The 16,186-nt window shown below is 33.0% G+C and overlaps 2 protein-coding genes across 5 annotated transcripts in view; one reads left to right on the forward strand and one right to left on the reverse strand.

The window, feature by feature from the left end:
* LOC111415181 (DM13 and DOMON_DOH domain-containing protein skeletor) overlaps positions 1-15,312 on the forward strand; it is a 34,377-nt gene extending 19,065 nt beyond the window's left edge. Inside the window, exons 6-11 of the mRNA XM_023046732.2 lie at positions 6,035-6,134; positions 6,548-6,732; positions 11,943-12,543; positions 12,595-12,788; positions 13,151-13,372; positions 13,435-15,312. Of these exons, the coding sequence (XP_022902500.2) occupies positions 6,035-6,134; positions 6,548-6,732; positions 11,943-12,543; positions 12,595-12,788; positions 13,151-13,372; positions 13,435-14,919 (2,787 nt within the window). The 3' untranslated portion in view covers positions 14,920-15,312. The remainder of the gene's footprint in view (positions 1-6,034; positions 6,135-6,547; positions 6,733-11,942; positions 12,544-12,594; positions 12,789-13,150; positions 13,373-13,434) is intronic.
* Positions 1-16,186, reverse strand: part of LOC111415183 (synaptic transmission protein complexin) — a 308,454-nt gene that overhangs the window by 287,725 nt on the left and 4,543 nt on the right. The window contains exon 1 of one of the 4 annotated variants that reach the window (XM_071194452.1): positions 6,526-6,563. The exons of the other annotated variants lie outside the window; for them this stretch is intronic. The gene's annotated coding sequence lies outside the window, so the exon portion shown is untranslated. Of the gene's footprint in view, positions 1-6,525; positions 6,564-16,186 lie in introns of those variants that run through there. 4 annotated transcript variants of the gene reach the window in all.

The raw sequence follows: 16,186 nt of genomic DNA on the forward strand, positions 1-16,186 counted from the left end.
CTAAATATTCGTTTAGCTTTAATTTTAAACTTAATTACATGGTGGCAGATGCGGTTTTTTTCTATGTATATAATGCAGGAGGCATCATTTTCATCATCATCATCATTTCATGTAATTCATCTTGTAAATACCATCATCGCAATCATTTTGACTATTCGTAACGTTAAGAAAAAATATAACTAAAAAATAAAAGGAAGTGAGAGTTTGGAAGTTATAACTCAACGGCATAAAAGTTCGCCCGTGTTTAAAGAAACAAGGAAGCCTCGCGTTTTACTCACCAGGATTTTGTGAAAAATCGCTGGTTCTTAATCTTTTTTATGGGCAATCTGTTTCCGGTGACTTTACAGACGTCAGAAATCGTGAAAAATCGCCGCAACGGGGCAATATTCGACTTGATTATCAGGGGTAAAAGGGGAGAACCACCCGCGTTAAATTGGAGAACGATTTATCCTTTCCACAAACAAAGAGCGGGTTGATCGATTTCGCATATAGAAATACTTTCACACCAACAAAACTATGTAAAAAATTGAGTACAGTAAAACTTTGATATAACAGACAAAATATTTTTAAGTCATACATACTATTAATATCTTTCGAGTTGTATATACACAACTATATATGTTATTCAGTGCTAGATTGTTGTATATTTTCATTGAACGAAAAGTAGAACTAACACTAGAGCTAGAACTAGAAACATTCGGGTCCAGCCGTCTTAAGAGACGCACGGCTAAACCCGAATGTTCCTAGCTCTAGGTTTAGTGTTAGTTCTAACACTAGTATGAGTTCTAGTTTTAGATGTTATTCAATAAGATTGTTATATATTTTTCATTGTACTAAAACTAAAACTAACACTAGACCTAGAACTAGAAACGAGTCGAATGCGGACGGTCAAAGTGAGTGCACGTGTTCTAAACAAGTATTGCGAGTCTCATAACCAGTTTCGTTTCACGAAATCAGGCATGTTTACAATTTCATATACTATATCAGATATCAGATATCAGATAATATATCAGCTCCCGAAATGTAATTCAATGAATTTTTTTAACAAAACATGTAAGAAATCCATATTATTTCCATATTTTACATAAAAACTATATAAATTATTATTAATCAAGAGGAACACAAAACATAATCATATCTTTAACTCAAAAAAGTCTACATAGAGTCCTAAAAAAAAGTATATCAGTGTCCGTTATAGCTCATTAAAAATACCGGAAGTTGCTTATATCTCGAGTAATATTGGAATTAAACGTATGATGTTTGGGCTCATTTTAAATGACATGATGCATTTATATCAAAAAATAAAAAAGATAGAACGAAAAACATTAACCTTGAATATTTTTAGTTCTAGTTATAGTGTTAGTAACAGTGGTAGTGTAAAACTAGAACTAACACTAGACCCAAAACTAAAAAGATACTTTCTAGTTCTAGGTCTAGTGTTAGTTCTAGTCTTAATTATTATACAGCGATAGACCAAGAACTAGAATCATTCGTACGCCTAAACCCAAATGTTTCTAGGTCCAATGTCAGTTCTAGTGACAGTGTAAGTGTAAAACTAGAACTAACACTAGACCTAGAACTAGAAAGTATCTAAGTTCTAGGTTGCTCAGAACGATTGAAAACTGCATCAACATTGTCTAAAATTGCTTTATAAGATAGCAACATTTTTCAAAATGATTCGAAACAGGTTCATAGCCATCTCATGTTATTCAAAATCATTGCAAATTGGTTGAGCCTAATTTTATACTTGTCTAAATGATTAACAACTAGTTTTTAAACAATCCATGTTGCTCAAAATGACTGAAAACTAGTTGATAGTCATTATAAACTTGTCTAAATGTATAAGGACTAGTTTATAGCAAGCCCAGGTTGCTCAGAATGACTGAAAACTGTACCAACATTGACCAAAATTGCTTTATAACGTAGCAAAATTGTTCCAAATGATTAGAAATAATTAAACTAAAATTAGAACTAAAACTAGAACTAACACTAGAAACTTTCGGGTTTTGCCGTGCGTCTTTTAAGAAAAGGTTTGACGTTTCGGATGCCATGTTGCAACCTTCTTCAGAAACTGGTTCGAAGTGAGTCAGTTGAAGCCTTCGTACTTAGATTAGAAATAAGTTCATAACCATCTCATGTTGTTCAAAATCGTTGATAACTGGTTGAGCATAATTTTATACTTGTCTAAATGATTAACAACTAGTTTTTAAACAATCCATGTCGCTCAAAATGACTAAAAATTAGTTGATAGCCATTAAAAACTTGTCTACATGAATAGGGACTAGTTTATAGCAAGTCCAAGTTCACCTATCTCATATCCTTCGTTTAAAAAATTCATTGAATTACATTTCAGGAGCTGAGATATTAAATGATTAAAGATATTAAATGTACGTCTTCTTCTGGAACTATTCGAACATATAATGAAACTCATCTTCCGCGGATAGAAACAGTAGATAAAGAAGTAACAAATGAAGAAATCAGATATTTAATTAACAATCTACAGGGCATGACCTTATACCAAATCTAATTCTAAAACACCTCCCTTCGAATATTACTAGCCACTTAACTGATATCTTTAATTCATGCTTAAAAATTGGTTAAATTGGTTCCGGTGATTTGGAAAAAAGCTGAGATAATAATGTTTCCCAAGCCAGGAAAACAGAGCAGTCTTATGTCTAATTACGGTCCTATAAGCCTCTTACCAACTCTCTCAAAATTGTTTGAAAAAGTTATAATACAAAGACTTCAAGATCAGCTGCTGGAAAAAAATGTTATCCCAAACATACAGTTTGGTTTTCTAACGGGTCATTTAGCGATCCACCAGTTGGTGCGTGTTACAGAATTCATTGAGAAAGGTTTTGAAAATAAGCAATACACCACTATTGCCTTTTTAGATGTAGTTAAAGCCTTTGATATAGTTTGGACAGAGGGATTAAAATGCAAACTATTGCATCTAGGTCTAGATGACTATATTAGCGCAATACTTATATTATATCTTCAAGAACAAACTTTTTGTGTGAAAATAAATGAGACCTATTCAAATACAAGATGTAGTGATTTGGAAGAAGCTATACAACAGCTACAAGATGCTATTAACGACGTGCAGAAGTAGCTTATTAAATGGTTCTTACACCTGAATGAAGACAAATGTGAATCAGACAAAGATCTTTACGTTATGACGTTACCGAAACCCAACACGCATTCTAATCAATAACACAGAACTTCATTGGAATGCTAAAGATAAAGCTGTCAAATACTTAGGCCTGCATCTTGATCAACGATTAAATTGGGGTATTCACCTAAACAACAGATTGAATTTGGGATATGCCCGATTGAAACAACTATTTCCTCTAATAAATAGAAAAAGTCATCTGAAAACGTGATCTTTGATCACCTATGCTTCCGCAATAAATATCCGAAAATTACAAGTTCTACAAAACAAAATTCTACGAACGGCAGTAGATGCGCCGTGGTTTATTCGCAATGAACAACTTCACGCTGAACTAAACATAATGACTATTGAAAGTTTTATAAGAGGTGTAACTAAAAAATTTTATTGTAACTTTAACGGTGTAACTTTAATTTGGGTTTCAAAAATTTGCATCAGCGACTTAAAAGGAAAATGCCTCAAGACTTATTGTAAATTAAGCTTAAATTAGATTCCCTCGGAAAGTTACTTTGTTCCTTAGTGAATTTAGCCGTTATGTTAATGTAAATATGAATTCAACCATGATGTAACATGTTTTAATGTATGTTGAGCTGGTTTTAATAAATGAAAAAAAAAGGACTAGAAACATAAGACGGCTAAACCCGAATGTTCCTAGTTCGAGGTCTAGTGTTAGTTCTAATGCTAGTTAGTTGAACTAAAAGTAGAATTTACTAATAAAGAACGCAACGGTGTGGATAGATATTCGACATTATGTGTATTAAAATTATTCATTCAAACAGTTTAAAGTGCAAATGAAAAATTTTTCATATAAAGGACTTTTGGCAATATCGTACACTTCCTTCCCTGTATTAATCCGTAATATCGAGGTTTTACTGTATTTGCGAAAATTTTTCTCCGGAAGAAAGTGTTTATGCATTCATTATAAATAATTCATAAGCAAGAAGTAGAAAAAAATATCAAGTCTAATAAGCAATTCAAATAGGAAAGGTTTGTCTGTAACTCCCACTGTTTTGAAAGCTGAACCTCAACCGAATTCAACAAAACCTACGTCGGCGGAGAAAGAAAATACGAGAAAAAAAATGTGTAGTGTGTTCTTTGTTTTGTTATAGAGCAAAACTCCACGGGGTTCCAACAAACACAAGAACACAAGAGGATAAATCTCCACTTTAAACAAACCATGTAATTAAATAATTATACTATATGATACAACACACAAATTTGATTAATTACAGTTAAATGTTAAATATTAAATGCACAAATTATTTTAAATAAATAAAAATAAAAAAATCATTAATCATAAAATTTTTAGTGCATATTTTTATCAATGCTTAATGCTTGATTATTTTTTCACAAAGCTTTTCAATCAAGTTCTCTTTATTTTAATACAAATTATAAACATCACTTTTGCACAAATCTTTTCGCTTTCTATTGAAAAAAAAACAGAATTCGCTAAGGTTGCTTATTCTAAATGTTCTCCTGCTGCTTAGTGATTACCTGTATTGTTACAGAAACCCCCAAGCATACCCCCAAGTATATCTTATACACAATCTCCTGCAAGATCATCTCATCACTTTGCAGGAGGACATTTAGAAGCAACTACATATAGACCACAGCAACACGTTCACTTCACTAACAACCATCAACACTCGCTGGTTCAAAGGAGAATTCTTCAACAGAAAGACGGTACACAAAGGGAACAACAAATTGTTCAACAAATCCCACAACAACAAATTATTTCGCAACGAATTGAAAATATCCCCCAACAAGTTTTTCACCAAAATCATTTTTTTCATCAACAACCCCAACCAATTTTATTACAACAGCCGATTTATCAAGTTTCTGATCGATTAGATGAGTATCAAGTGTCTGCCAGAAAACCGGTACCTTACACACCTTTTAATTTCGTTCAACAGAGTCAATTTGGTGCGAATAATGATAATAAATTTCAGTTTCAAAATCACCATTTCGGGTGAATTTTATGTAATAAGAGCTTTTAACCAAACTTTTTCTTTAATTTCTAGTTATATTGGGTGATAACAATTTTAATAATATTTATCAATAACAAAGTAGTGAAAAAATGGGCAGTATTATATTATTACTAAAATTTCTAAAAAAATATATATCTCGGTAATAATGAAACATTCGGACTTTCATCAAGGTTCGCAAAATAATAAACTTGAGATTTAATCAGCACGCTATTTTTCGTTTGAGTTTTTTTTGTTTGATGAATTGAGTCAATTTGAAAACAAAAACGTTAAAAAAACTTAGTACTCACGAAGGCCAAAGGATAAGAAAAAATAAAATCCGTGGACTTTATGTAAGTTTTTTCGGAGTCCCTTGGTAATTTATCACCGAGAACTTTGTGGTGGTTCGTAGCTTTATTATGCGAGATAAGGTGGCTTTATTTAGGGCAACGGGGTTCGCCTGACGGAGGTTTTAACTTATTGAATTTGCAGGCTCGGCTTGAGCGGAAACCGACCGCGCATTTGCATGTTAATCCGCCGTGAATTTCATAGTGACCGCTAGATCTTAATTTTACGAGATTCGCGATGACAAATTTACGTAAAAATTTTAATCAGTATTATTTTTTCTTGCGACTTTTTTATACATTTATTTTTATTATTACCAGGCCAGCCGATTTATACTAATAACATTTGTATATATTAGTGGATTTAAATAAACAAAAACCGTATTTCCGCATTTCATTACACATCTAACAAAAAACCATTTGAATTAATAGTAGAAATAGCAACTTTTAACTTTAGTGTAAACATCCACATTATGGTAAGTATAAAATATTGTTACATCATGCATGATTATTTTTCTTAATAACAATAAATTAAAAAAGGAATAAAATTATTTCAGTCTAAACTCAATTGTGAAGTCCTACAAGATAAATTAGCTTTCGAAGTTCGGTGGGCTGTAGCAGGAGACAGCATCGTATTACAACTCGTAGCAAAATTAGGTGAGAACCAATCTTAAAAAAATCATACACACACTCTCACTAACAAAAAAAAATTAAATTACGCAAGTTTTCATCACGACTTGTACTAAAAAAATTATACTTCGACTTTCACTTTGAAATAAACTCCCTCAAGAAGGTCATCGTCCCAAAAAGTAATAAAAAAATAAGTAAATTATTACACGAAGTGAACAGATACGTTCTCTGGAACGTGTTAAAAAGTTTCAGGGGAAAAAGGCCATAATTCACGACCGCTGCGGGTCAAGACCTCAAACACTATAAAACACCCTTTAAAGATAGCTTTATAAAAAAGATATCTTTACTTTCTTTATATCTCTTTTACTTTCTATATATATTTTTTACTTTCTTTCTGTAGCTTTACTTCCGATACTACCTAAAATTCCTCTCTTTTACAGACGACGGCGAGTACATGTCTTTTGGAGTTTCTGGAGACGAAAAGCACAGCTCTATGGTCGGAGGAGACGTTGTCGTAGCTTGGATAGATAAGGATACATTGAAAGGATACGCTCAGGACTATTTCTTACAGGATAAATCACAATGTTCAGGACCGACGGGATCTTGTCCGGATGAAAAACTTTCTGTAAGCAAAAACACTTATTTTATATCGAAAATTTTAAAAAGATGATAAATTATTAATATGTTTTAATTTTCAATGTTTCTTGCGACATTTGGCTTTAATATAAAAATGTATGCAATACGTGACAACTTTTTAGGTCAAAAATTCAGGTGAAATGTAAGTAATTGGAAGAATACCGTGATCAGAAACGGATCGGTTTATAGATTTTATGATTACTGTTTTCTTTATCTCGTTGTACTTGAACTTGAACACAGTACTTATTTTATGTCAGTATTTAGTACGTAAGATGCAATAAATAATTTCAATAAAGGTTGATTAAAGCGAAGCGCTATAAAAACAATTAGAAAGTGAAAATTCCATTCGACAATCAATAATATCTGGATTAAAACTCAGAAAACCACTTATAGTGCAAATGCAAAAACCACATGGTGTTTTTAATAGAAGATTAACTACAAAAAGAATACCTATTGATGGAAAAATTATAAAAGAAAAACACTTACAATTAGAATATAGAAGCAACTGCAGAAATTGGATGTAACAATAAGTCCATCCAGGTCAGACTTTCTAAAAAGTCACACTGCAAAAAAAATTTTGCAAAAACCTTTCCGGATGAACTAACAAAAATCTGGTTATACTCCAGGCCACACGTTTAATGCCGACGAAACGAGATTATTGTGAAAAAAAAGCCTAAAAGCACGCATATAGCAAAATCAGGTTTTTGACGTTCTTGTTTTGTAGTATCGTATCTGGTGATAACATGTTAATGAACAAATCTTTTATGCCACGAGCATTAAAAGGTAAGAATATTAAATAACTTCCACTTTACTTTATGGCGAATATAAAGGAATGGGAATTGGTTCAATAATTGCTTTTTCCTAAAGTGCAGAAATACAGGGTGTTTATTAAGCATGCGGCAAAAATTCAAGGCGTTATTCTTTAGGCTATTCTAAGAATTTTTCTACGAATATTTTGTCCTTTAATGATTTTTGTAAATCCGCTTTATTTCAAAGATATAGGGCAAAACAAAACTTTCAGCGGAACCATTTTTGATATTTTCAAAGCGTTTAGCATTCTATCAATGGGTCTTGAGCAGATTGGTTCAAATCCCTCAACTACTGACTTTGATTCTTTTTACTGATGAAGCGAATTTTTCAAGAAATTCAATAAGAAATTTTCACAATAACCATGTGTGGGCTGAACAAAATCCACATGAGGTAAGTGAAGAACGATTTCAACATCAGTTCTCGTTGAACGTTTGGGTTGGAATTGTGGGTAACTGGCGAGATGGATCAGTATTTTTACCAAGAAGACTTACCGGCGAAGTGTACTGCAACTTTTTGGAACAAACGTTACATCAGTTTCTGGAGGATGTACCATTGGCAATAAGAAATTCAATGTAGTTTATGCACGATGGTGCAGCAGCACATTTTAGTAAGGTCACTCCTGAGTTTTTGACAGTAACATATGGAAATCGCTGCATTGATCGAGATGGACCTCACTTAAACCCTCTGGATTTTTTCCTGCTTTCTATGGGGCCATCTTAAATCTTTAAATTACACTACTCCAGTGGAAAATGTGGGCGAAATCATATAACTGCTCTCTGTAATTCAATAAGAAACGATCCTGGTGTTTTTGAAAGGGTTCGGCAGTCACTGAGGAGAAGATTACATTCTTGCATCTTAGGTGGAGGAGTTTTCAACAGTTATTTTAGATTAGGATGCTTATATTTGTAATTTTTAGTAATAAAATGTTGTTGTTATTGAAATCTTTGTTCATGATGTATCTTGGAAGCAAAACGGGTTTTTAAAAATTATCAAAGGATAAAATATTCTTAGAATAGTCCAAAGAATAACCCTTTGAATTGTTGCTACATGTTTAATACACATCCTGTATATGGAAGAAAATCAAAATACTTTTGCTCCTTGATAATGCACCCAGCCACGTAGCGTTGGATCATTCAAATCGCTGTCAATTGCGGTTTTTGCTCGATCAGGGTATTATAGCATCATTTAAAATGTACTACATAAAGCAGAATTAAGATATTTGGCTGTTGTGGAAACATGGACAAAGTTTACGATTATAGATTGTATTACACATTCTTCTTTTGCCATCAAACAGTCTATCGACCTTAAATCCTTGTTGGAAAAAAAATTGCTAGTATGCATCAAAAGTATAAATTTCGTAATATAAAAATCACCTGGTTGTCTAAAATTATAACTCTATAAAATACAATTGATGGCGAAGGTTTTAACAACGTACAAACGACTGACATTGATGAATTTATGCGAGAAATCTCCGTAAATGAGGATGATTTCATCAAATTTATGACAGTTTATGATGATAAAGAAGTCTATAATTACGAAGTCGGAGGTGACGTTCAATTATTAATAACTGATTTAATTCGCCAAAGCTTGAAATATGCTATAAGTATGGAAAACATTTTCATCCCGATATGAAACATGCAAAATTTCAACGTAAACTTAAGCATTATATAAGCAATTTGAGAAAACAGCTGCTAATAAGAGACGATAGTTTTCATTTAAATCAAATCCAACAGTTGTGCTAGACATACATATCTGAAATATTTACTGATGATAGTTAGAAGTTAGGTGTATCCATGTGCCTCTGCTTCTCCACGTCTCCTCCTTTTGCCCTCTCAGCCACATCTCTCCATCAATACATTCTCCGTAACTCTTCCCTGGTCTTCCTTTCTTTCTTCTTCCTTGTGGTGTCGAGGGCAGTACTTTCGTTGGTTATCAGTCTTGATCCATTTTTTCTACATGTCTATACCACCTAAGTTGGGTAGTTCTTATGTCATCTACAATGCCATGTATGTTCCATTATATGCCTTATATCTTCTTTCTAATCCCTTCCAGTCAAGATATTTCACCAGCTCTTCTTTAGTAGTCCATTTCTGTCTTATCCTTTATTATTATCATTATATTTTTAATTATTGAGTTGTATATTCTGTGTTTTGTTCTTGTTGTTCTTCTCCAAAACACACATATTCAATTATTTTCAAGTTTCTTTTCAATTAGTTTGCATGTCATACTTATATATTGCGACTTGATCGTCACAATGGTATTAAGTGTTGATTCACTACACATTAGTATGCCTATCGTTGGGCATTTTCTCCTCCATCTTAGTGGTGCTTTTTCTAATCTTCTTTGAGACCTTTTGTTGCTGTAAACCCAGATGTTAAGGTATTTCCTTTTTTTATTTGTGTTTTTGAATTATTATGTAACAATTTTATCGTTTTCATTATTTCAGGATTTATGTTAGTTTGCTGTCTAAAACTTTCCAGAGTTGTATTAGAGGAATACTGTTATACGCTTTTTTTCGATCCACAAATAGCAAATGTACTTCCCGGTTATATTTTCATTTCTATGATTTGCGTAAATGTAACTAGATGATCAATAGTGGATTTCCCTGCTCTGAAGTTGGTTTATTCTTTTGCCTCCAATGACAACTTTCATACCTTTGGTACTTTCGATGTATTTATACATTTTTCAAATAGATTTATAAACATCTGATTCAGTTTGTCTGTTACATATTGCTCCCACAGCTCTTGCATATTTTAACACAGTTACTGATTTTTTTCACCTTTGACACAGTTATTATTATTGGTAATCCTTTGATTATATTTGTGTTCTTCAGAAACTTCTTTCTATTTTCTGCATTTCTTCGAGATATTGATTCAATGTTAGACTTGTTATTGGTGAAACTATATTTTTTATTCCTGTCTTTTTCATGTTCTTGAGTATTCTCCAACTACTTTCTTTCTTCTTCCTAAGTAGGTATTAAATCTAGAGTATGTTCCTTCCCAATTTTCATTCTTTTTTTGTAGTAATCATTTTTCGTACACTTGCTCGTACTTGCTTAATATACAAGTTTATCATTTAGCCTGTTGAAGCTTAATATTATCTTGTATAATATTTATTTTGTATGTCGGATTCAATCTCGTCATCCCACCGATATAGTTTTTGGCGTTTTCTTCCTTTTCCTTGCTACTTAGTGTCTATATCGCTGTAGTTTTTATGCATGATTTTGTGTATTTATACTCTTCCTATATGCTATTAAATTTTTCGCAGTATAGCATCCAGTCTGGTTTTACACAGTACTTTTGTGCTCTTACTTTCTAGAGACTATTTAGATTGTATCTTGGTCATGTCAGTATTTCTCTTGTGAGTATTACCTGTACTTTGAGTAGATGGCGGTTGCTACCATATGAGGCACCTCTCTTAAATCTTAAATCTTACATCAAGCACTTTCAGGTTACTTTTTTGTTTTGTAAATACGTAATTAACAATACTTTTTAGATTCGTTCTATCTGTCTCCGTGTATATTTATGAATACTACACTTGGTGCTGACTATTACTTTTCTTGACGTAGTGATAATTACGTATCTTTTCTATTTTCTCATTTAATTGTTTGAAAAATTGATCTTATTTGGCTATTAGGTAGTCCTCAATTACCGTATATAGTGTACTTATGATTGGTTTAGATATAAGATAAGCTTTCTGACCCTTTTCTCTATGACAATCCCGTACATTCTCCAATTTTCAGACCTTTGTCTTTTGTCTCCGCCAAGATTGCTATATCTACCTTTAAATGTTTTTGTTCATTTGCCACATTAATTACTTTTTTTGAGGTAACCTAAATATTCCACGTGCCAAGATCCATTGTCCTTTTCTTCTGCTTGGTTCGTCGTCTTAAGTTTTCCATCCTGGTCCGAGATTCTTGTTTAGGTTTCTTAACATTTTACGTTTTTTCCCAGTATCAAGGAGTTAGACCGATGACTTAACCTCCAATCTGGAAGACCAGTACACTTTTTGTATGGTGGGTTATTTTATTTTCCCACTAACCTTCAGGTATGCTAGGTTGCAAAGCTGACGAGCCTCTGACATTCCTTGAACTTTATCTGTTTCACTTTATATGTGTTAACTTTATATGTTACACGTTCAACCCGAAGCATGGCACGAAGTTAGTAAGTGGCCTTAAAATAACAGTATTTTTATTTCCAATAGTAAAGAATTAAAAGAATTAGCAATTTTCAATATATCACTCAATATATCGCTAATGGGCTACCAAAACTATGCCAATTTCACAACCGGTTGCCCAAACAAAAAAATTGATTTATCGTCAACGATAAACCTTTGCAATTTTCATACATAACCAGTGAATTCTTCAACATAATTATATTTTTATTTTAGCAAATGAACAATATTCGCTTATTAAATGCAGCAACAGTGAACGGTTACTCAATAGTAACATATCAACGTCCTTTAAGAGCTTCTGATCGATTGGATAAACCAATTTTAATAAACTCGACGCAACCTATAATTTGGGCTATTGGACCATTAAATCAACGCAACGAGGTCTCGTTCCATAGTTCTTATACAAAAGGGGATGTTTTTATTGATTTTGGAAGACCTCCAATGTGGAACTGTCCAATGCCAGAATCCGATCCGGTGAATTCAAAAAGAACTACGAATACACAACCCATTTTACAACAGCAGCAAATCGAAGAAGTTCGCCCGCAAAGAAATCGTAACGGGGACACTTCTAGAAGACGAGGCCAAAGGCCAACAACCCCTGTACCAGAAGAAGAAGTTACGACGAAGAGGGTCCAAGAAAGACGGCGAGGAGGATCAAGAAGTACAACCCCTAAAATTGTTCAAGCAACTCCCGCACCTGCCAGTAAATTAGATGCTTGGGAAATCCCTCCTATACAATGTAACGAACCTGATGATGGCGTTTTTTATGCTCAAATGGGACCGACTGGGGGTAAAATGGGTTATCCAGCTATTACAGGTAAAAAGAATATCATACATTTATTGATTTATTAAATGTATAATTTTTTAGGGCATGTTGGTTGGGGAATTTCTTGGTACATTAACGGATTATTAATCCCGGTCATTAATGTTGTTAGAGGAAAAACGTATAATTTCGTGGTTGAAGGTGGATTAGATTCTAGCATCCCAGCAAAATATCATCCATTTTATATAACTGACGATCCTGTAGGAGGATATGAATATAAAACTGCTGAAGAGAGACAGGTAAAATATATATATATGAATTAATAAAATATAAACTACAAAATGGCTATTTTAAAGCATCAAATTGAAAATGTCAGAGTGGAATTACTCCAGGACTTTACGACTTTAAACGTAAAACCAAGGGGTTACGGTTTCTATAAAGTTAATTCGCGTGTGTTAAGTTTTTACTTTGTTTAATTCAATTTCAAACTATTCTAATTCATTAAAAGAGAACAATTTTATTCACAGGCCTTGATTGCGATAAACAATAACCACTCATGTAACGATTTCCTTTATAAAAAATACACAGGAAGTTTTTTATTAGTTTCAAGGCTAAAATATGTGTAAATCTAAAAATAAATTTCTTCTTTTTGTGTCTACAGAATGTAAAAATATTTGCTGGAGTTGATAACATCGACGGAGAAATCACTCCAACAGGAACAGGTAGACTATGTCATTGGACTCATCAAGGTGATAAAGATGCCGATGATTTCGAATCGTTTGGAGCTTATCAACGAACATTGGAATTAAAATGCGACCAAGGTGAACCTGGTGTTATTCAATGGACACCAGACAAAGATACACCAGATACCGTTTATTATCAAGTAAATATTTCAAGATTGATTTTTATTACAACACATTTACATGTATTTTTTTTTACTTTAAGTGTTTTACACATCGCTATTTAGGTTGGAAAATAAACGTATTAGATTCTTGTGACGTCGAAGGTGCCTCAAGCGATTTAAACCCGGTTTACGCTCTACCTCAGGAAAAAATGTTAAAGGAATCTGAAGACCTTGAAAGCAGTCCTTCGTTAGTTGTAGAAATGCGGATTAAACCGAATGCGATTAACCACGACGTGAAAGTAGTTGAGGAACGTTTTGGGGATTTAGCGAATCCTTATGATCAAATTTATTTAACACCAAAAGGAAACAAATCCCAAAATATCACGGAAATTATTCCAATATCAAATGAAACAACTATTGATATAGAAGCTTTTAATTTACAACAACCGAAAGTACCGGAACTTTATCCCATGAACGATATGTCTTTTATAAAACCCCCTCCTTTACCTTCACCAATTTTAAAAAGACGCCCGATAAGGCCGTTGATGAGGAGTTCTATAAAAAATCCAATTAATTTAATGAATCCGGTTATTAATAATCGCGCTATAATAAAAAAATCATATCGACCACCACCAAAACAAGTCAATAAACCCCAAATTTTTCGCCAACAAAACAAAATAAAAGACATTCATGTGGAAATTTCACCACAACAACCATCAACTGACCGCGCTCCAAACGCAGTTAATATCCAAGATTTAAAACCAGCCGTTAACACAGGTTTCCACCCCGAATCGATTGTAATCGAAGGTGGATTTAGACCAATTATTCGAAAAGAACTGGGAGAAAAAGCGACAACTCAACACGGACTCGAATTAGAATACGAAAGCAGTATAGGAGTAATTCCAATTCATCTTAACAAAACGAACCCAAAAAATAGTTTAGAACCAATGTTTATTCCCTCACCTCTCCAAACTTTCAAAAAGAACCAATTAAAAATGTTTAAAAGAAAAGCTCAATTAAAAAAACGTGGCCCAAAATCAAATGATGAAGACGGAAATGACGATTATATTGCTGAAGCAGCCGAAAGAGTAGAATCATTTTATTTACCACCTTCGGATCAAAAACCGGCAAACGTTGAACAACCACCAGAAACGGTAATAGCATTCGATGGAAAACGGATTTCCGGGTCGAGTTTGACGGTAAAACTCGATACGTCGCCGTACGGAGCGGAAGCGAGAGCTTCAAAAGCACAATACAAACCATTCTCCGGCGAACTTCCACCTTTAAATCCAAAATTCTACGATTTAAATGCAGCGCAATTACAACCAAAGGCACATTTAAATCGGGAATTAGACACTCCCGATTTACCAGCGTCCCCTACAAAATTAAGACCGATCCGAGAAATGAAAGAGATGAATCGAAGTAAAAGATCGCCTCATCATACACCGGAACATACCGCAGAACAAGAAAAAATGATGAAAGATAATGAAACGACGACGATGGAAATGAGTAATTCCCAATCGATTTTAAAATTGAGTAGTTATATTATTTTGTTTGTATTAATAATTAAGGTGTTTGTAAACTAAATAAGCCAACATTGTTTATAAAGAGAGTCAGTCAAAAAATTTATAACTTAAAACTGTAAAGTAGTGGTAAAACTTATATTATACTGAGTGAGAAATTACTTTATTATTATTGAATTAAATTTTAATACTCAAACACAATCTTTCAGAAATTCAATGAACTCTACGAAAATTTCTGTACAGCATGTTAAATTAAAACCATTGATTATGTACTATTAAATAATATAAAACATTTAATGAAAATTGAATGAGCATTAAGAATATTAAAGTTAGGTTACTGTAATATTCAGTTATATTTTTGTCCACGGTTTTCGATAATGTAGTTAACAACCTCAGGAGAAGTCTGTTAAAATGATGCGTGCAAGAAAGAAGCAATAAATCTTTTATAAATTAAAATATGCATATTATTTTTCCTCAGCAGAAGATACTTTGAATATTATTATAGTTTCAATATGTTGTTAAATGTATCTATACGAACACTTTTCACGATTTAAAATACCTTTATTTATATTAAATTATATTATTAAAAATTGCAAGAATGAGGAAAACAATGTCATGCATGTTGAGAAAATTAACACATTTTTTTGTGGTCACTGTAGGTTTTCGTATCTTTAATTATTTAGTAGAATGACAAGATTCAAAGAGTCATAAAAAAATCGTTTCGTAATAGGAAAGATCCATTTAGGTATTGCAAATGATACTGGAAATGTACAAAACATTCATGTACAAAAACCTTAACTGTTATCGTTTTACAATGTAAATATTTCGGAGTGAACTTCCAAATTAGCGGATTCAACCGTTAATTATTATTTTGTAATTCTGCATCCAAGCAACGTTCGAAGCTCATCATGAGATAATTCTTAACAAATGATCTTTAATTTGTCTAAAAGCTGTGAATGCAGCTGAGTACAGTGTGTTAATTAATTATCGTACACGACGTCATCATTGCGAGTATGCAACCTATATCACAGTATTAGTATTGGTTGCATACTTGCAATGATGACGTCAGGTACGATAATTAATTAACACAGCGTACTTAGTAGTGATGTACCTACTGAGTACACACTTCCCTTCCTTAAAAGTCTGCCCACACGCAGATGTCGACCCTGAAGTATCAGGTAGCATCAGGTAGGTTTCGCAGCATAGCTGGGAACATTTTTACACCTAACAGAGTAAGGTGGGCTATTTCTAATTTCAAGCCCCTAAAATCGCCTGGAGGAGATGGAATTCTGCCTATTTTTCTGCAAAAAGGCTTAGAAGACCTGCTCCC

This window comes from Onthophagus taurus, chromosome 2 (genome assembly GCF_036711975.1).
Source record: "Onthophagus taurus isolate NC chromosome 2, IU_Otau_3.0, whole genome shotgun sequence".
Classification (NCBI taxonomy): Eukaryota; Metazoa; Arthropoda; class Insecta; order Coleoptera; family Scarabaeidae; genus Onthophagus; species Onthophagus taurus.